The sequence below is a fragment of the Rhinolophus sinicus genome, chromosome 5, assembly GCF_057876585.1.
Source record: "Rhinolophus sinicus isolate RSI-liver-muscle chromosome 5, RSI-T2T, whole genome shotgun sequence".
In the NCBI taxonomy this organism is placed as follows: Eukaryota; Metazoa; Chordata; class Mammalia; order Chiroptera; family Rhinolophidae; genus Rhinolophus; species Rhinolophus sinicus.
In genome coordinates this window covers 81101467-81116708 of record NC_142505.1, presented here as the reverse complement: position 1 = coordinate 81116708, position 15242 = coordinate 81101467, and the positions used below count along the sequence as shown (strand labels likewise).

At 41.6% G+C, this 15242-nt stretch overlaps 1 protein-coding gene across 3 annotated transcripts in view; it reads right to left on the bottom strand.

Moving 5' to 3' along the window:
* Nucleotides 1-15242, bottom strand: part of CTNNA1 (catenin alpha 1) — a 281607-nt gene that overhangs the window by 12763 nt on the left and 253602 nt on the right. For all 3 annotated transcript variants that reach the window (XM_074313590.2, XM_074313589.2, XM_074313591.2), the window contains 2 exons: nt 13006-13098; nt 3467-3623 (listed from right to left, as the gene is read on the bottom strand). In XM_074313590.2, coding sequence (XP_074169691.1) covers nt 3467-3623; nt 13006-13098 — 250 coding nt within the window. The remainder of the gene's footprint in view (nt 1-3466; nt 3624-13005; nt 13099-15242) is intronic.

The following is a 15242-nucleotide window of genomic DNA, read 5'->3' as shown; positions in this document are numbered from 1 at the left end:
TTAATGAGGAAACGGGGACACAGAAGTATTGAGTGACTTGTCCGAGGTCACAGAACAAGTGGGCACAGGAGTCAAAAATCAAAACTAACTTCACTGCTACCTAGCTACTTCCTTCCGTTTGGCATTTTTGCTATTAAACACAAAAACAAAAATTAGGTACAATAATCCTTTTATTTAATGTCCTCCCAATCAAGACCAAATTCTTTGGGCACACTGATAATGAAGAAGACAGAGGACAAATCATCACTCTTGTGTGTTGTCCTAAAGTAGCTAATAAAATGATTAGTTTCCAAGAGCATTTGGTAAAGAAATGTAATAAACCAATTAGAACCACTCACATCTTTTAAAAATAAAAATAAAAAAGTGACCAAAACTCCCACATGCAAGCAAACGAATGGGAAAGTAAACTGCATTTCTGGAAAACATTCATTAAATACATTTCAAATGAAATTCGAACGGTATCTCTTTGATAAATTTCAAACCACTATTAAGGGATCAGTCAATATAAACACACTCCTGGTTTGCTGGATGCTCGCGAGCACCTAAACCACCTCCAGTATTTACCAGGCAACATCTGAATGGCTGGGAGGAGAGAGTCGCCACTCCCTCTTACCTGAGATGGCTGCATGTGCCTCTCTATTGTCACGTGCCCCCGTCTCACAGTTGACATGCCGTGGCCCAAGCTCCCCTCGCCCTGCAGCCTCATAAAAACGTGGGCACAGGGTCTTGGCGGCTTCACCAGACTGTACACAAGATGATCGTTACTTTTTGCGCCACAAATTAAGGCTACGCCTTATAAGTATGAGGGAGCTTCTGGAGCCGATGGAACAAAACATCCGGGAACAACAGAGACAGAGCAGCAGAGGGGCCTGAGACCTAGTCCTTCAATACCTTCCCCTTGGGGATGTGCTTCCCCTTGGGGAGTGGGCTGGGCTACAGCAAACATCCAGGCCCCATGGATTCCAAGACGGTAGAAAACTATCAGTGGAAATAGTCCCCAGAAACGCTCACAAGCGCCGCAAGGCCCCGGCCCAGAACACAGTGGAGAATGACCACGCCAAGCAGCCAAGCAGCATCCTTTTCATTTAGCAACATTTTATGAAGCCCACTGACCGTAAGGCAGACCTGTGCTTGGCACGTGCCTGGCAGCCCCCCTACTCAGAAACACACCCACCCCACTGAGGGGACCAGTGAGGCACCAATGTGTGTAAGGGCAAGCGGGGGACTGGGCTGGCTGAGGGGCAGGGCAGGGTGAGGCCAACACACGGCTTCCTGTCCGTGACTGCTGTAGACGCCACCTGCTCTCCAATCCACGGTGCATACCTAGTGATGCTGGGGACCAGTGCAGGGGGGCGGTGGGAGGGGTGGGGGGCGGCGCCTGCCAGTTACAAGTGAGGCTCCTCCCAGTGAGAGCCACTTCCCTACTGAGACTCTGTGTGTGTGTGGGGGGGGGGGGGGGGGGCATCGCTAGGCCCCCCCCAAACAAGGTGCTAGAGCTGCCATGGGCGAGACAGGTGCGTGAGGGTATAACCTGCTTAATCCAGTAGAACCCCACACAGGCATCTGCTGCTTGTCTCCTCCCTTCACCCCACGCCCCTAAAAATTTTAGCACATCATACAAATCAGAAGAATTGCGAATAGCCCTGTCCTGTTGATTATTTAGTTACTTGACATTGCTAAGCAAGTCTGTGACAAAACATCAGAGAAACCCATCAGGGTAGACCTCGAAAATTCAGATGCTCTGCAACCACCACCACTTTCTGACTGAGAATTGCTCCATGTTTTTTACATGCTAAATAGAAAATGTCTAAACTCCTTTCCATCAAGTCAACCCTTATGCTTTCCACATTTGCATAAAAATTGAACATACCAGACAAAAGTGTATCTGTTAAAGAATTTGATTTCTCTTTACTGTTCTTCTGTTTTATGTCACATACCCTGAAGATACTGCCTGGAGCCCACTAAACACTACTGCAGAATCCCTTTTGTTCTCAGATTTGAAGAATGTTACATGAAGGACATTAGATTCTTCCATTTTATTTTGCTGCAAGGACTGAAAATCCCTGGAGACCAAGCCTGAGATCTACCCACCCTAAGCACAAAAAAGGAAGTTTAGGAATGGAATAGCTGTCTTTGGAGGGGGGCTTTGCACCGAGAGTTCAGAATTTGTTGTTTGCTTAAAAGTGTGCTGTGAAGGTGGAATGTTTTTCTCTAAACCTATGAAAAAGAATAATTCAATACTTCATTGGGAAAACAACAGACGGCCAAGATTTCCCAAAAAAGCCATTGCTGCATTTTTGGCACCTGTAAAGATGTGCTTGCAAATGGGTTTTTGTTTTAAAGCACCAGCACCTGCAATCTGGCCGCCCTGCAGCAGCGTGGTTCCCCCTTTCTGCACTTTACAGATGGCCTGCTCCCTACTCTGTCCAGTAGAGCCACCAACCCCCATGGAAAACGGGCAGCGACGGGAACACTGGCATGTGGAACACATTGTCACCTTATACGGTCACTCACTGCTGGAGGACTGTTCTGCTGTGCAGGGACTGAAGCCCCACTGCCACCTGCATTTCCCACCTTCAGCCTGGGGTTCCCTGGGGTGACAGGTAGTTTCAGCCCTACAAGCACCCAGCCACTGACTCTCCCCACAACCGCTGGCTTTAGGAAGCCTGGCACTGCCAGAGAGCAAGCAGGGCAGCCAAGGGCAGCAGAGCGCATTAAATGGAGATGGACTGACATTTATCTATGTGCCAAACAGAGAATTACAGTTGACAGACATTTTCTATATGAATGCGATTTACTATGTCATTACCAGTTTATGTTTATATAATGAAATCAACTGTTTTGTGAGGTGAATTACTCAGATTTATTTTTTGCAGGTTCCTAATTAAATGGCACTTAAATATTTCCTCTCTGTTTTCTGTCTGTGCATCATGTAGGCAGAGTCTTTCAAAAAGTAGGCAGTCAAACTATGATCATTTTTGTGAGGGAGAGAGAGATTTCCAAGAAGGGAAAAAATTTAGTTTACAAAAGAAACTAAAGGTGATGGTGTTGGGATTCCCTTCTCCTAAATTTCACTTGCTCATAACAAATACCCACAGGCTCTAGGATACAGGTCAATGCTTTTTCTAAACACACAGCAGGAAGAGGGGCGGATGGTTATGGTGCGGTGCAGGTCACCGTTGTAAGACCTTCTCTCTACAAACGGGAGGTCTCTGCAGCCAGCTTTCTGATTCATGTCTAGACCGAGACCAGCCCCAGCACAGGGGACACGAGCCCACCTCCACGGCTCAGGGGACAGTGGGAGCTTTTTTTTTTTTTTTTTTTAATTAAAACGAAAACCTGCACATTATTGCGAGAATAATTTACCTGCCCAGACTTGGGGGCGTTTTGATTGTCCATTATTGTAACTTAGGCAAAAGTAATTATGCGCATCCTCACATGCTTCTCTGGGGAAGCAGCTCATTACCTGAGACCGCCAAGAAGTCATCAATGGAAGTAATGTCATCCACAGCATCTGTGAGAACGCGGACTTGTTTTTCCCACTGTTCTTTAAAAAGATCCATGTTCTCTTGGGCCAGTTTACTCTGTGGTTTTGCTGCCAAAGCCAATGCAGCATTGATAACCTGCAAAAATATTAAAGTTCACTGTTTACCCTTCAAAGTCATGAAAATCAAACTGGGATAAGATGGTCAGAGTGTCTATGGCTTTGTTTAACATGCCTTCCACAGGACACGATACCACATGTTCCACCGTTAACACAGATGGAGGAGAGAAGTATGTGAAACGGTAGGTTTTTATGTGTGAATGTAGAGAAGTAACACATTTGAACTACAGTAATACATTGCAACTATGGACAACTACAAACAATAATATCTCTAATATTTCCACAGTGATAACAACTATAATTTTTAACATATTCCAGGCTTTTTCTCCTCATATACATATGTATGAATGCATGCATGTCAAAAAATACACAATTAGTATGACATGCTACATAAAACTACGTTGTTTCTTCTTTTAAATACTTCTCCGTATCATTAAATGTATGTTTAAAACATTAACTGTTTATTATTCCATCTTATGGCGATATCGCACTATTTTCTTACTGTAGGATATCTAGGTTTGTTCAGTTACCCACCGTTCTTAGTAATCTTGTGATGAACATTTAGCATTTCAGGCTCCTTATACATTATCAAAGCACATTTGTGAAAAATAAATTGTATTCCAATTCCAAGCATTTTTCTAACAGCATATTTGACACATAATAAATGCATAGAAAGTGTAAAATTGTTAAGTTTAAAAAGTTATGTCTTAAAAAAAAGCTTTGAGATATAATTCATATACCAAACAATTCCCCCATTTAAACTGTACAATTCAGTGGTTTTCAGTATCTTCACAGTTGTACAACCATCACCACAATCATCATCACCACAATCATCACCCTCCAAAAGAAACCCACATCTATTAGCCCCCGTCTCTCTCAACACTCCTTACCCCTATCTCCTGGGAACCACTAACTTAACATTCTGTTTCTATGGATTTGCCTATTCTGGACATTTTATATAAATAGAATCGTATTAATATGTAGATTTTTGTAACTAGCTTCTTTCACTTAACATATTTTTGAGGTCCATCCATACTGTAAAATGTATCGGTATTTCATTCCTTTTTATTGACAAATAATATGCCATTATATGGCTATACCGCATTTTATTTATCCTTCATAACGTGATGGACTTTTGACTCATTTCCACTTTTTGGCCATTATGAATAATGCTGCTATGAACATTCATATACATGTTTTTATGTTTTCATTATTCTTGGGTATATAACTAGGAGTAGAATTGCTGGGTCATATGGTTAACTTTGTTTAACTTTTTGAGGAACTTCCTGTTTTCCAAAGCAGTTGCACCATTTTACATTCCCAGCAGCATGTATGAGGGTTCCAATTTCCCAACATCCTCACCAACACTTGTTTTTCCTTTTTAAAAAATTTATAGCCATGCTAGTGGATGTGAAGTGCTATCTCACTGTGGTTATGATTTTCATTTCCCTAACGGCTCATGATGCTACACATCTTTTCTTTCATGTGCTTACTGACCATTAGTATAAATTCTTTAGAGAAGTAGCTACTCAGATTCTTTGATGTAGTCACTGAATGAATGACAACTGCATGAAAATGAGCTGAGAGAATAATGTTAAAATTTCTAGGTACAAGGTGCTTATGGGTTATTAAAAATAAATGTGTTTATAATAATGCAACTTAGAAGGGAAGCAGACAAGAGGAAACTGGTGGTGATGGAGTGGAGATATGGATGAGGCAGAAAAAGTTTCCATAGAAGCATCTGGGCATAAAACCCGAGGGTAGGAGTTTGGGATGATTCTTTTTTAAGGCAACATAAGAACCACACGCATTCAGGTCATGTGTATAATTCCTAATATACTGGAGGAGTATTCAAGAATGACGTTATCAACTTAGCCCCCAAAGACTATAGTTAAAAAAACTGAAGAATTAGACCGACTAGACTGGTGCAACCGTTCCTCTTCCCTCCTAAACAATTGGAAGTGAAAGGCTATCAATTACAGATGCACAGGCATGGGGGAATGAGCCATCCCATTTATTAGTTAATTAATAACTTTCAAAAGTGTATGGATTTGGACAAATTATTTGGAAGAGACAACCTATCTTTCTCATATGGTATGCTGTGGTCTTCCATATTTTCATCATTTTCAAGGCTTGTTCTTTTTCTCTTTTTTTTCTTGCCATTCATTTCCACTGGGTGATTCACCATTGTGGACTACTCACTTCATTAATTAACTCATTAATTCATTCATGTATCAGTGAATCAGAGTGGAGCTAGACCTTGTAAGACTATCTAGCTGAAGAAAATATTTCCAAAGAGAGCCAAGTAAACACAGGCAGGGACTTAATTATATGTTGTAAATACTAAGATAATTTTCCCTTACGAAGAGAAAATTGCTCTCTTTGTTCTGTAATATATCTTATCTGAGAAAGTGCAGCGGGAGGCATAGCAACTTGCCTGAGGTAAAGGACACTTGATAAATACTCATTTCTGATGTCTCTTAGTAAATTAAAAATAGGAAAGATATTTAAAACACTACTTTAAATAATCATCTGACACTTAGTGGTAAAACTCTAGAATCATTTACCTTAAAAATCAAGATGTTATTGATTGGAATACCTACTGTCATCATTAGTTAAATAATAATACAATGGTCTTTCTAGCTAATGAAATAAAATAGGAAATGGAAAAGATAGAAAAAGCTGTTAGAAAAGAGACAACAAAATTACTTTTCAATGCAAATGACCTTTGTTTATCTAGGAAATTAAAGAGTTAACTGAAAAAACTCTTAGAATTAATAAGAATTCATTAAGGTAGCTAGAGACAATATAAATATATAAAAATCAATAACTTTTCTATATACTAGAAAAAATTTAGAATATAAAATGAGGGGAGTGTCAGATCTTCATGAAACAATTAATATGTAGGATTAAATCTGTAAAGAAACCCACAGGACTGAAGTAACAAAAAAATAACTAAACTTTTCTGAGGTGCATTAAAAAAACTTGAATAAATAGAAATGCATTCCATGTTTAAGGGTAGGAAGATTGACCTATTTATTTACAAATTAATCTGGAATAATAAATAGCTGAGAATAGCCCAAAAAAAAAGAAAAATCTTGGGGATAGAGAGTAAGAGTAAGGGAGGGATAGTTAAAATACAATATAAAGCTAAAGTAATCAGAACAGAATAGTCTAAAAACAGACCCTATCCTAGAGCAAAATACAATGTATGATAAAAGTGACATCACTTATCAGTGGGGAATGGTCCATTAAGTTACAGCCTCACTTCATATTTATATTTATGTGCTAAGACTGTGTCTAGATAGATGAGTTAAGTTAAAAATAACAAGGCCAGAAGAATATAATTTATGTATTTACTGAACATAAATAGAAATAGTTTTTATGTCTAGAAAACTCTTCTCTACTTCCAAATAACAATGGGAGGAGTCAATCTATAAATTTGATTACATTACTTCCTCTATTTAAGTATGTACATGATAGATGAAGTGTGTATATAAATGTGTGTGTGTGTGTATTTAGTGATCAGTAAGGAAAACACCAAAATACCAGCAGAAAATGAGGGAAAGACATGGACAGCTTACCTAACGTGAACCACAAACAACTAGGCAACAACTAGGGGGAAAATGTACTCACAAAGAAATGCAAATTAATGTGAGTTAATATTTTTGCTCATTGAATTTGCAAAGACGCACACTAGGCACTTCTACCATAGTGAATGTCAAGTTTTAAAATGTTGCTGTTGCTAAAACCTCCAGCACAATGATGATGGACATTCTTGTTTTGTTTCTGACTGTAGGGGGAGAGTACTCAGCCTTTCACCTTTAAGTACCATGTTTCACCAGGCTGAGGAAATTCTCTTCTATTCCTAGTATGCAAAGTGTTTTATCAGGCCTGGATGTTAGATTTTTTTTTTAAAGGACAGCGCAGCTCACAATGGCCCATATGGGGATCGAACCAGCAACCTTGGTGTTATTAGCACCACGCTTTTATCAACTGAGCTATCCGGCCACTCCCTGGATGTTAGATTTTATCACTTTCTCTGTTTTATTTCTACCATTCTGGCTATCTCTTCTCCGGTGGCCTTTGCTGTCTTATCTTTTTCCACTAATGTTGGAGCTCCTCAGGTTTCGCTTCTTTCTCTCTTTCTATACTCCTCCCACCTATGAACAATTTCATCTAGTTTCATGATTTTGCCCACTAATCCCACATCTCTTTCCTACTCATTCTAGCCCCGAACTCATACCCTACTACATACCTGATAGCTCTACACAGATGTCTCAGATATTTCAAAATAAGCACATCCAAAATAAAACTTACGATTTCCTGTTCCCAGCCACGCTGAATGAGGCCTTTAGCTCTTCTGCCAAACCACTTTTCCCTATCAAAGTAAATGATAACTCCACCCTTCCATCTTCGTAGACGCAAAATCTTGGAATTTCCCTGACTATTCTCTTTCCCTTCCACCTCACACAAAATCCTTCAGTAAACTCTACCTTCAAGATATATCCAGACTCTAATCAGCGCTCACCACTGTCCTCTTGCCTGGATTAGTACCAGAGCCTCTGTTCTAGTTTCCTATCGCTGCTAGAACATATTACCACAAACGTAGTTGTGCTTAGAACACAAATGTATTACCTTACAGTTCTGCAGGCCAAAAATGGTTTGTAAAGATCTAAAATCAAAGTGTCATCAGAACTGTCCATTCTGGGGCTCTAGGGAAGAATCCAGTCCTTGTCCTTTACAACTTCTAGAAGCTGCGCACATTCCTTGGCTTGTGGCCACATCACTCCAACTCCTGTTTCCATGATCTCATCTCTGACTCTGACTCTGGACTCTGACAGCCCTGCCTCCCTAAGGAGGCTTATGATTAAGGCGGGGTCCCACCTGGAAATCTAGGATAATCTAACCAACTACAGGGCTTTAGCTTACCTCTACAAAGTCCCCTTTGTCATGTAAGGTAACATTCATAGGGTTCAGGTATTAGAAAATGCCCCCCTCTTGGGGGGGGGGGCATTATTCTGCTTACCGCACTTCCTAAGGGGTCCCTGTGCTTCCATCCTTCCTCATAGAAGTCAGAGAGACCTTGTTAAAATCTCAGATCATGTCAATCCTCTACTCAAAACCCTTCAATGGCTTTCCATGTCACTAAAAGCCGTACCGAAAAGGCCCTACACTACCCAAACTCCTGTTACAATTTGACCCCCTTCCTCAAAGCCTCTGCACTTGCGGTTCCTTCTGCCTGGAGTCCTCTCCCCTAAGATACCCCACGGCTTGCTCGGTTATCTCCTCCAGGTCTCTGCTTCTACAGCACTTTCTCAGTGAGGTCTTTCTTGACCATCTCAACTGCACTATTTAACACACACATTTGTGGGATGTAGCTAAAGCACTGCTTTGAGTGAAATTTACAGCATTAAACATTTAACTGTTCATTAGAAAAGAAGATCTCAAATCAAGGATCTAAAGGCTTCTAACTATAGAAGCTAGAAACAGGGCAAATTAAACTCAAAGCAAGCAGAAGGAAGAAAACAGGGTAGCAATTGATGAAATACAAATTCCCAAAGCTCACTCAAGAATAAACAGCTAATCTGAATATCCTGATATCTATTCAAGAATTCACTATTAAAAACCTTCCCATGAAGAAAACTCCAGGCCAGATGGCCTCCTTGATAAATTCTCCCAAACATATAAAAAAGGACCAATACCAATTACACAGACTTTTCAAGAAAACGGAAGAGAAAGAAATACTTTCCATCTTTTATGATATGGAAACCAAACCAAGAAAAGAAAACAAGACTGCTATCAATACGCCAGCCTGACAAGGAGACTGCAGTAGCTCTGGAGGCCTGGGACTTGCAGACCTCTGGGATGGGGATGAGGGTGGAGGAAAGAGAAAATGGTGAAACTTAGTCAGAAGCATCTCCTTGGAGCCCTTCTGTGAAACTGCTTTGTGAGAAAAGATGAGAGAATATCAGAAGTGAAGAAGTCAGGTGATTCGAAGGCAGATGGTCTTATGATTGTGAAATAATAAATGAGTGAGAACTGAGGCCACAGGCTACCCTGGCCGCTCTGCCTTGGGTGCCCCTGTAAGAGCTGTATATTTTCTCACCACCTGCAGGCCAAGCCTGTCGGGTTCCTACTTATTTGATGCTTGTCAAGCCTGTTAGCCACAAAAATGATCAGTGTTCCCACAAGCACAATGGAAGAAAAAAAACAATATGGAAGATAAATCTAAGGAGGTAGAAGAATGTACAATTTCATAAGTTATTTCTCAATTTAGTGAAAAGTACAAAAAAATGTAGATAAGCAGTGGCTTCAAAAACTCAATTCACCCTTTGTAGATTTCCAAGAAAGGCCATGTTTTAAACCAGGCTATATGAATTATTAAAGTGCCAGATTTGTATTAATGTTAAGTGCACAATGCTCGTACGTGCACAATGAACCAAGAAAAATAAAATATTAAGTGAGATCATCTCCAAAACGCCTTTCTCAAATTTTAAAGACTCAGTTGTCAGAAACATGGCGTGGGCAGGGTTTTGTTTGGTTTTTGCTGTTTTCACCCCCGGCTAGCACCAAATAAATCGAAAAACTGAAGTACGTGAAGCAGCCACCAGGGGCTGAGATGACCTCGGCACATCCACCAGCAAGACGACGTTGGGGACACATGTGGACACAAACGGTCTGTCCCAAATCAGTTTTTTCCTTTCTGCTCAGATGAAGGTGGTCCATTTTCTGACGAACTGAGTGAGAGGGAGCGCAGCCACAAAGGGGAGAGCAGTGCAGGAAAAGAATTGACCTACTACTTCCTCTTGTACCCATGACAACAGCAAATCACCAAAAAATGTGGGGGCTTCCCCCCCACATACAACAAAATAAAACCACTTTCGGGTGACTTCCTCCTCAACTCAACTTTAATAAAAAATATTTGGAGTTAAAGTTGCTTGACTATTAAAAAGTTAGTACTTTAGAATAAAATTTCCCATTTCTAAAAGTTAACGGGTATTGGGCAAACTGGAAAATGAGGAAGAAGAAAACTCTGGAGGCTCCATCTGTCCTCTCCCCTCCAGAAAGGAGCTATAAGGTCTATGAGCCAACTCGAAACTGGAAGTGGAGCCACTGAAAGCAGCCCCCAGGGAAGCTGCACAAGGAGCCGCCCCTTCCCCCGGCACCGAGGCCACGGCTGCCCAAACGCAGCAGCTGGGGTGTGAGGCACAAAAACCAGCCTGGAAAAGCCTAACACGTACTCCCCCCTCGGACAGATGTTGACAGCAGCCTCACAGTAAAGAAACACAGGCTGTAACATAACTGTCCACAAGCTACAGCACATTAACACCACCTTAAACTCCTGGGACAGGAACGAGCTGGCCCAGGTAATTAATTTGCCTGGAGTGTTTACCAAAGAAGCCAGTGAACACCTCAGGGCTAGGACACCCCCTCACCTTCCCGACCCACCTGAGATCACTGTCCACATCAGGACGAAGAGTAAGGAGAGCGCTCCACTCAAATCCCGCTTCCTCAAAGGGTCAGCCCAGCTACCCTGAAGGAGAGGCCCTTTGACCAGGAAGCACATGGGCTAGAGTAGGCCTGATGCAGCTCCCACAAGAGTTTGGTTTACCCTCCTCAAAGAATTTCAAAACTTCAAATCTGTTACCAATCATTTAAAATTGCGACTTGACAAAAATCTGACCTGCTGACTTCTCTTTAAAAATAATGAAAGGACCAAGCAATGATGGAATGGCACATGGTACTGCACGTAATGTCATTACGATGCCTGCAAATGGCTACTGTATTTGCCATGCCTGAACCTGCCCAGCCGTTTGTGAGGAATGATAGGAGTGCACCTAGGTGAGAATAATCACACCTGGAGAAACCCCTTTTTATTCAGGACACATACCAAATACCAAGCGTGGTCTGTCTAAGCTCACACCCCATGAGGTCTGCTCTAAGAGAAATGAAACTACAAAGGAGAAGGAGAAAAGATGCTTTCTGATGGCAAACTCAAACCTGGGCAACATGGCCCCGACACTCGTGATTTCTGCACACTGCTATTTTCATTAGGAGCTACTAGATCCCGCCTACCCCTAGGCTTTAAGATCATTTATATAAATACCCTTGGTAGGTGTGATCAGCGTATGTTACCATCTGTTTCTGTCAGTATGTGAAAGCATTGTCGCTTTTCAACCATTTCAAAACCAAATGGAGAACCAACGACATTAAAAACAAAGTGCTGACAGGGTAAAATGGGAAACTTGAGGAAAGAATGCCAAATCTTTAGAAATCTGCTCCCAGTTTATTTCATACAACTTGGTCATCCATTAACTTTCTGGAGGTGATTCAATCCATTGTGCTTATTTTCTGTACAGCTAGCAATCACTGGCAGATTTCATGACTAGATTAAAGCTGGGAAATGTCCTTCACATAATGTGTATTCACAATTGGCTCATCACACTAATATTTAGATGAAGCAACTCTCATTGGCAAACTAATCCACATGGTTGAGAATGAGAACAAATGCCCTAACTAATTTGTGCACCGTTAGGAGCTCCTATTAGTAATCAGGCTTTACTTTGGTCACCTACCTTGCGTGTCAGAAATAATTTATATGAAAGAGCCAAAGCATCAGTCACCATACATTTTAAAGTTGATCGGAGACATAATGCAGAAACTTCAGTCCTGTGACCTCTACTCTATGACTCCAGTTCCCTTGCTTGATTCCCTTTTATCAGTGGCCACTGCCATCTGGCAGGTCATTTAGAGAAAGGTAACTCTAAACCCTCAGAGTAGGCCCATGAGCATTCTCCACCTGGGAAACGAGAGGCAATTCTTCCACTGGAACAGCATTTACACTGCTAAGGAATTGCTGTCGGGGGCAAGGGCTACCAACCCCACTGAGACGATCAGTTCCCCTCGCAGGAGGCAGGCAGCACTCTGGGCATTAACAAAGCCACCATTCTTCTTCTACGTGCTTCAGAGTCTTTGTAATGCCCCGGACGCTTACCTAGCCTCGTCACCAGTCTTCCAATGTGCCAGGATAAATAAGACCCAAATACTGGGCACGGCGGAGTGGAGTGCAGGCGGCTGACCGTGGTGATTGCAGCACTACCCCGTCTCAAGGAGGGTGTAGACTGAACAGCATGGGCACTGCCCACCCTCCACTTACCAGCAGTGGAGGACACTATGCAGTTTTAATGAAGGGCAAGGGGATAGCAAGTAACATGTGATGCCCTGAGGAAATGTGACTTGAAGTTAAATATAAATTTCTCCAAGTTTCACAGACTCTGGATTAGTGTTTTGTCTTCAAGTGACAAAATTCTAAAAACAAAACTAACAAATAAACCTCATCGCCACCTTAGCCAAAACCCAATTCGGTGGTAACTTAAACATTGCTGTTTGTACTTTACCTGAGGACAGAGGGCTTCGAGCTGACTTGCAGACATTCGCACAAGCTTTACACCTTCTTCATTGTTTGAGATGGAACAGGCCAAGTTGGCGACCTAGAAGAAGCAACACCATAAAAAGATCTTTGGAGATTTTTCTCTGTGATTATAAAGGAAAACAAACATATACCTACCCCATCCCGGACCTTCACAGAACTAATGACAAGATTACCAACGGCATTTTACTTTTCAGAGATTGATTACTTGCTTGTAAGGACAAATTTTTTTAGCTCTATGGTAAGGACATTAGACAGACTCGTAACACAGGTCACACTGTAAGTTGGTGGCAGAACCTTGAAAGATCCCAGGGCCTATAACTCACAGGCTTTCCATGGGCTCTCACCTGCCTGAACAGTCACTTCAGAAAGAGGTTCTTCCGGGGAGGGCAGTAACATGAGAAAAGCTATAGCACCAAGGGCATCAGGAAAGAATTGCTGGTATCTTCAAATAAAAATGTACTTTGCAGCCGTTCTTGAAGGAAGGAAATTGAAATTCTAAGTTGCTCTTCTCATTTGACAGGTGAATGGATGCTTACTTTAAGCTAAGATGGGTTTTATTTGTACACAAAGCTTTTTTTCAAATAGAAAAAAAAAGTAGCATTAAGACAACATCAAGATGGACGCAAGGCCATCCTCGTCAGAAATGGAAAAGAAACGGGGATGATGTCCCATTGTTAAAAGCAAAACTGTCCTTCAACTGGCTTCTCAAAAACACTGACAGCTAGACTCTTTCCTGAACGATGCTGCTTCATTTGAATTAAAACCTTTACCTCCCCATCCAACTGCTTCAATGACACTGCTCACCAAGCCAGAAACAATCTTTCTAAGTTGCGTTCTACTTCCTCTGCCGAAGCTCTGGCTACGCTGAGAACACTGCTCGGTAGTGACCACTCGCTGTGATCACTTACCCATGATTCTAAATGAACAGGCTTGCCAATTCCATTAGCAATGCCACCGACCAACTGACTACACGGTGCCGAGACACATCTTCCCCCAGTTGCAAACTGAGTTATGAATGGTAGCAGCGCAGGCACTGGGATATTGGAGGTACTTTCTGGGACTTCAAACACCAGAGTAAACAAGGGCAGTGGCAACAACCTTTGATTTTCACTCCTCCACCCAAATTAAGCACGTAAAGGAACAGGAAAAATTAATTATGTACTCTTACGGCTGTTGTTTGCTGAGTTACTGTTAGGGGTTATCGGCTTTCTGCAAGACTGCTGACTATCAGAATCCTGCAATGCCTAATCACAAGGAGAAACCAAAGAACAAACGTGCAATTTAAAAATAAAATGTAAGGAAATTGAAAATTAAGTCAGATCTTTAATGTTTAGGGGACTTCAAAGTCACATAAAGAAGTAACATTTACACTCCCTGAAGATTACAATTCTACTTTCTGCTACCAATTGGACCTGAGCCAAGAGGCACTTTTCTCTTCATGATGACAATCTATAGAGCTGATTGTAGATTTCTATTTGTTTAAAAATTGCTGCAAAATATCACCTAAGCTAAATTTTGTAGAACATAAAACTTTAAAAACATTATCCCTCAAGTGTACATTTTATGATGCTATAATGAAGGAGAAAGCTTAAATTAGACGTGTTCATGTGCCTTACAACTCCCCCTGGCTTCACTGCCTTAAGAAGGAATTTTGAAAAACAAATACAAAATGTGAGGGTGATCCTTGAACGAGCAGCTTGGGGCTGACAGAGCTCCCTGGCGATGCGAGCGCTAACACCCTGTACCTCATCCTGCTGCCACCATTCAGGAGGCCAGCCAAACGTTAGGTTCAGGGAGCTCTGGCACTGTGTTTCTGCCTTCCATTCTCTAGTCTCTACCAGCACAGTTTTATTTCAATTTGTATTCTCCCAACTGTATGAATCTGTAAAACCCAGAAAAAAAAAAATACTTCAAGAAGCAAAAGAATGTATAAAGTATTATCTACTACAGATTAGACAGATGAAAGCTGTGTGTGACGAGGCTGAAATGGCTGACTTCTCTAAATCATCTTTCCTGTTTCCTGATACAAACCCTAACAAAACAAAGGTTATGGAAGACTGGTTCTTTATTTTAAAACAGTACTTAAAAGCATCTCCGATGGGCTGTGGAAGCGGTAATGTCCTAAGTGAGCACAGTGCCTGTTTCAGGAAACCGCCCTGCCTGCCCTGGGAGGGGGTAGCAGGCACCTGTCACTGACAGTCT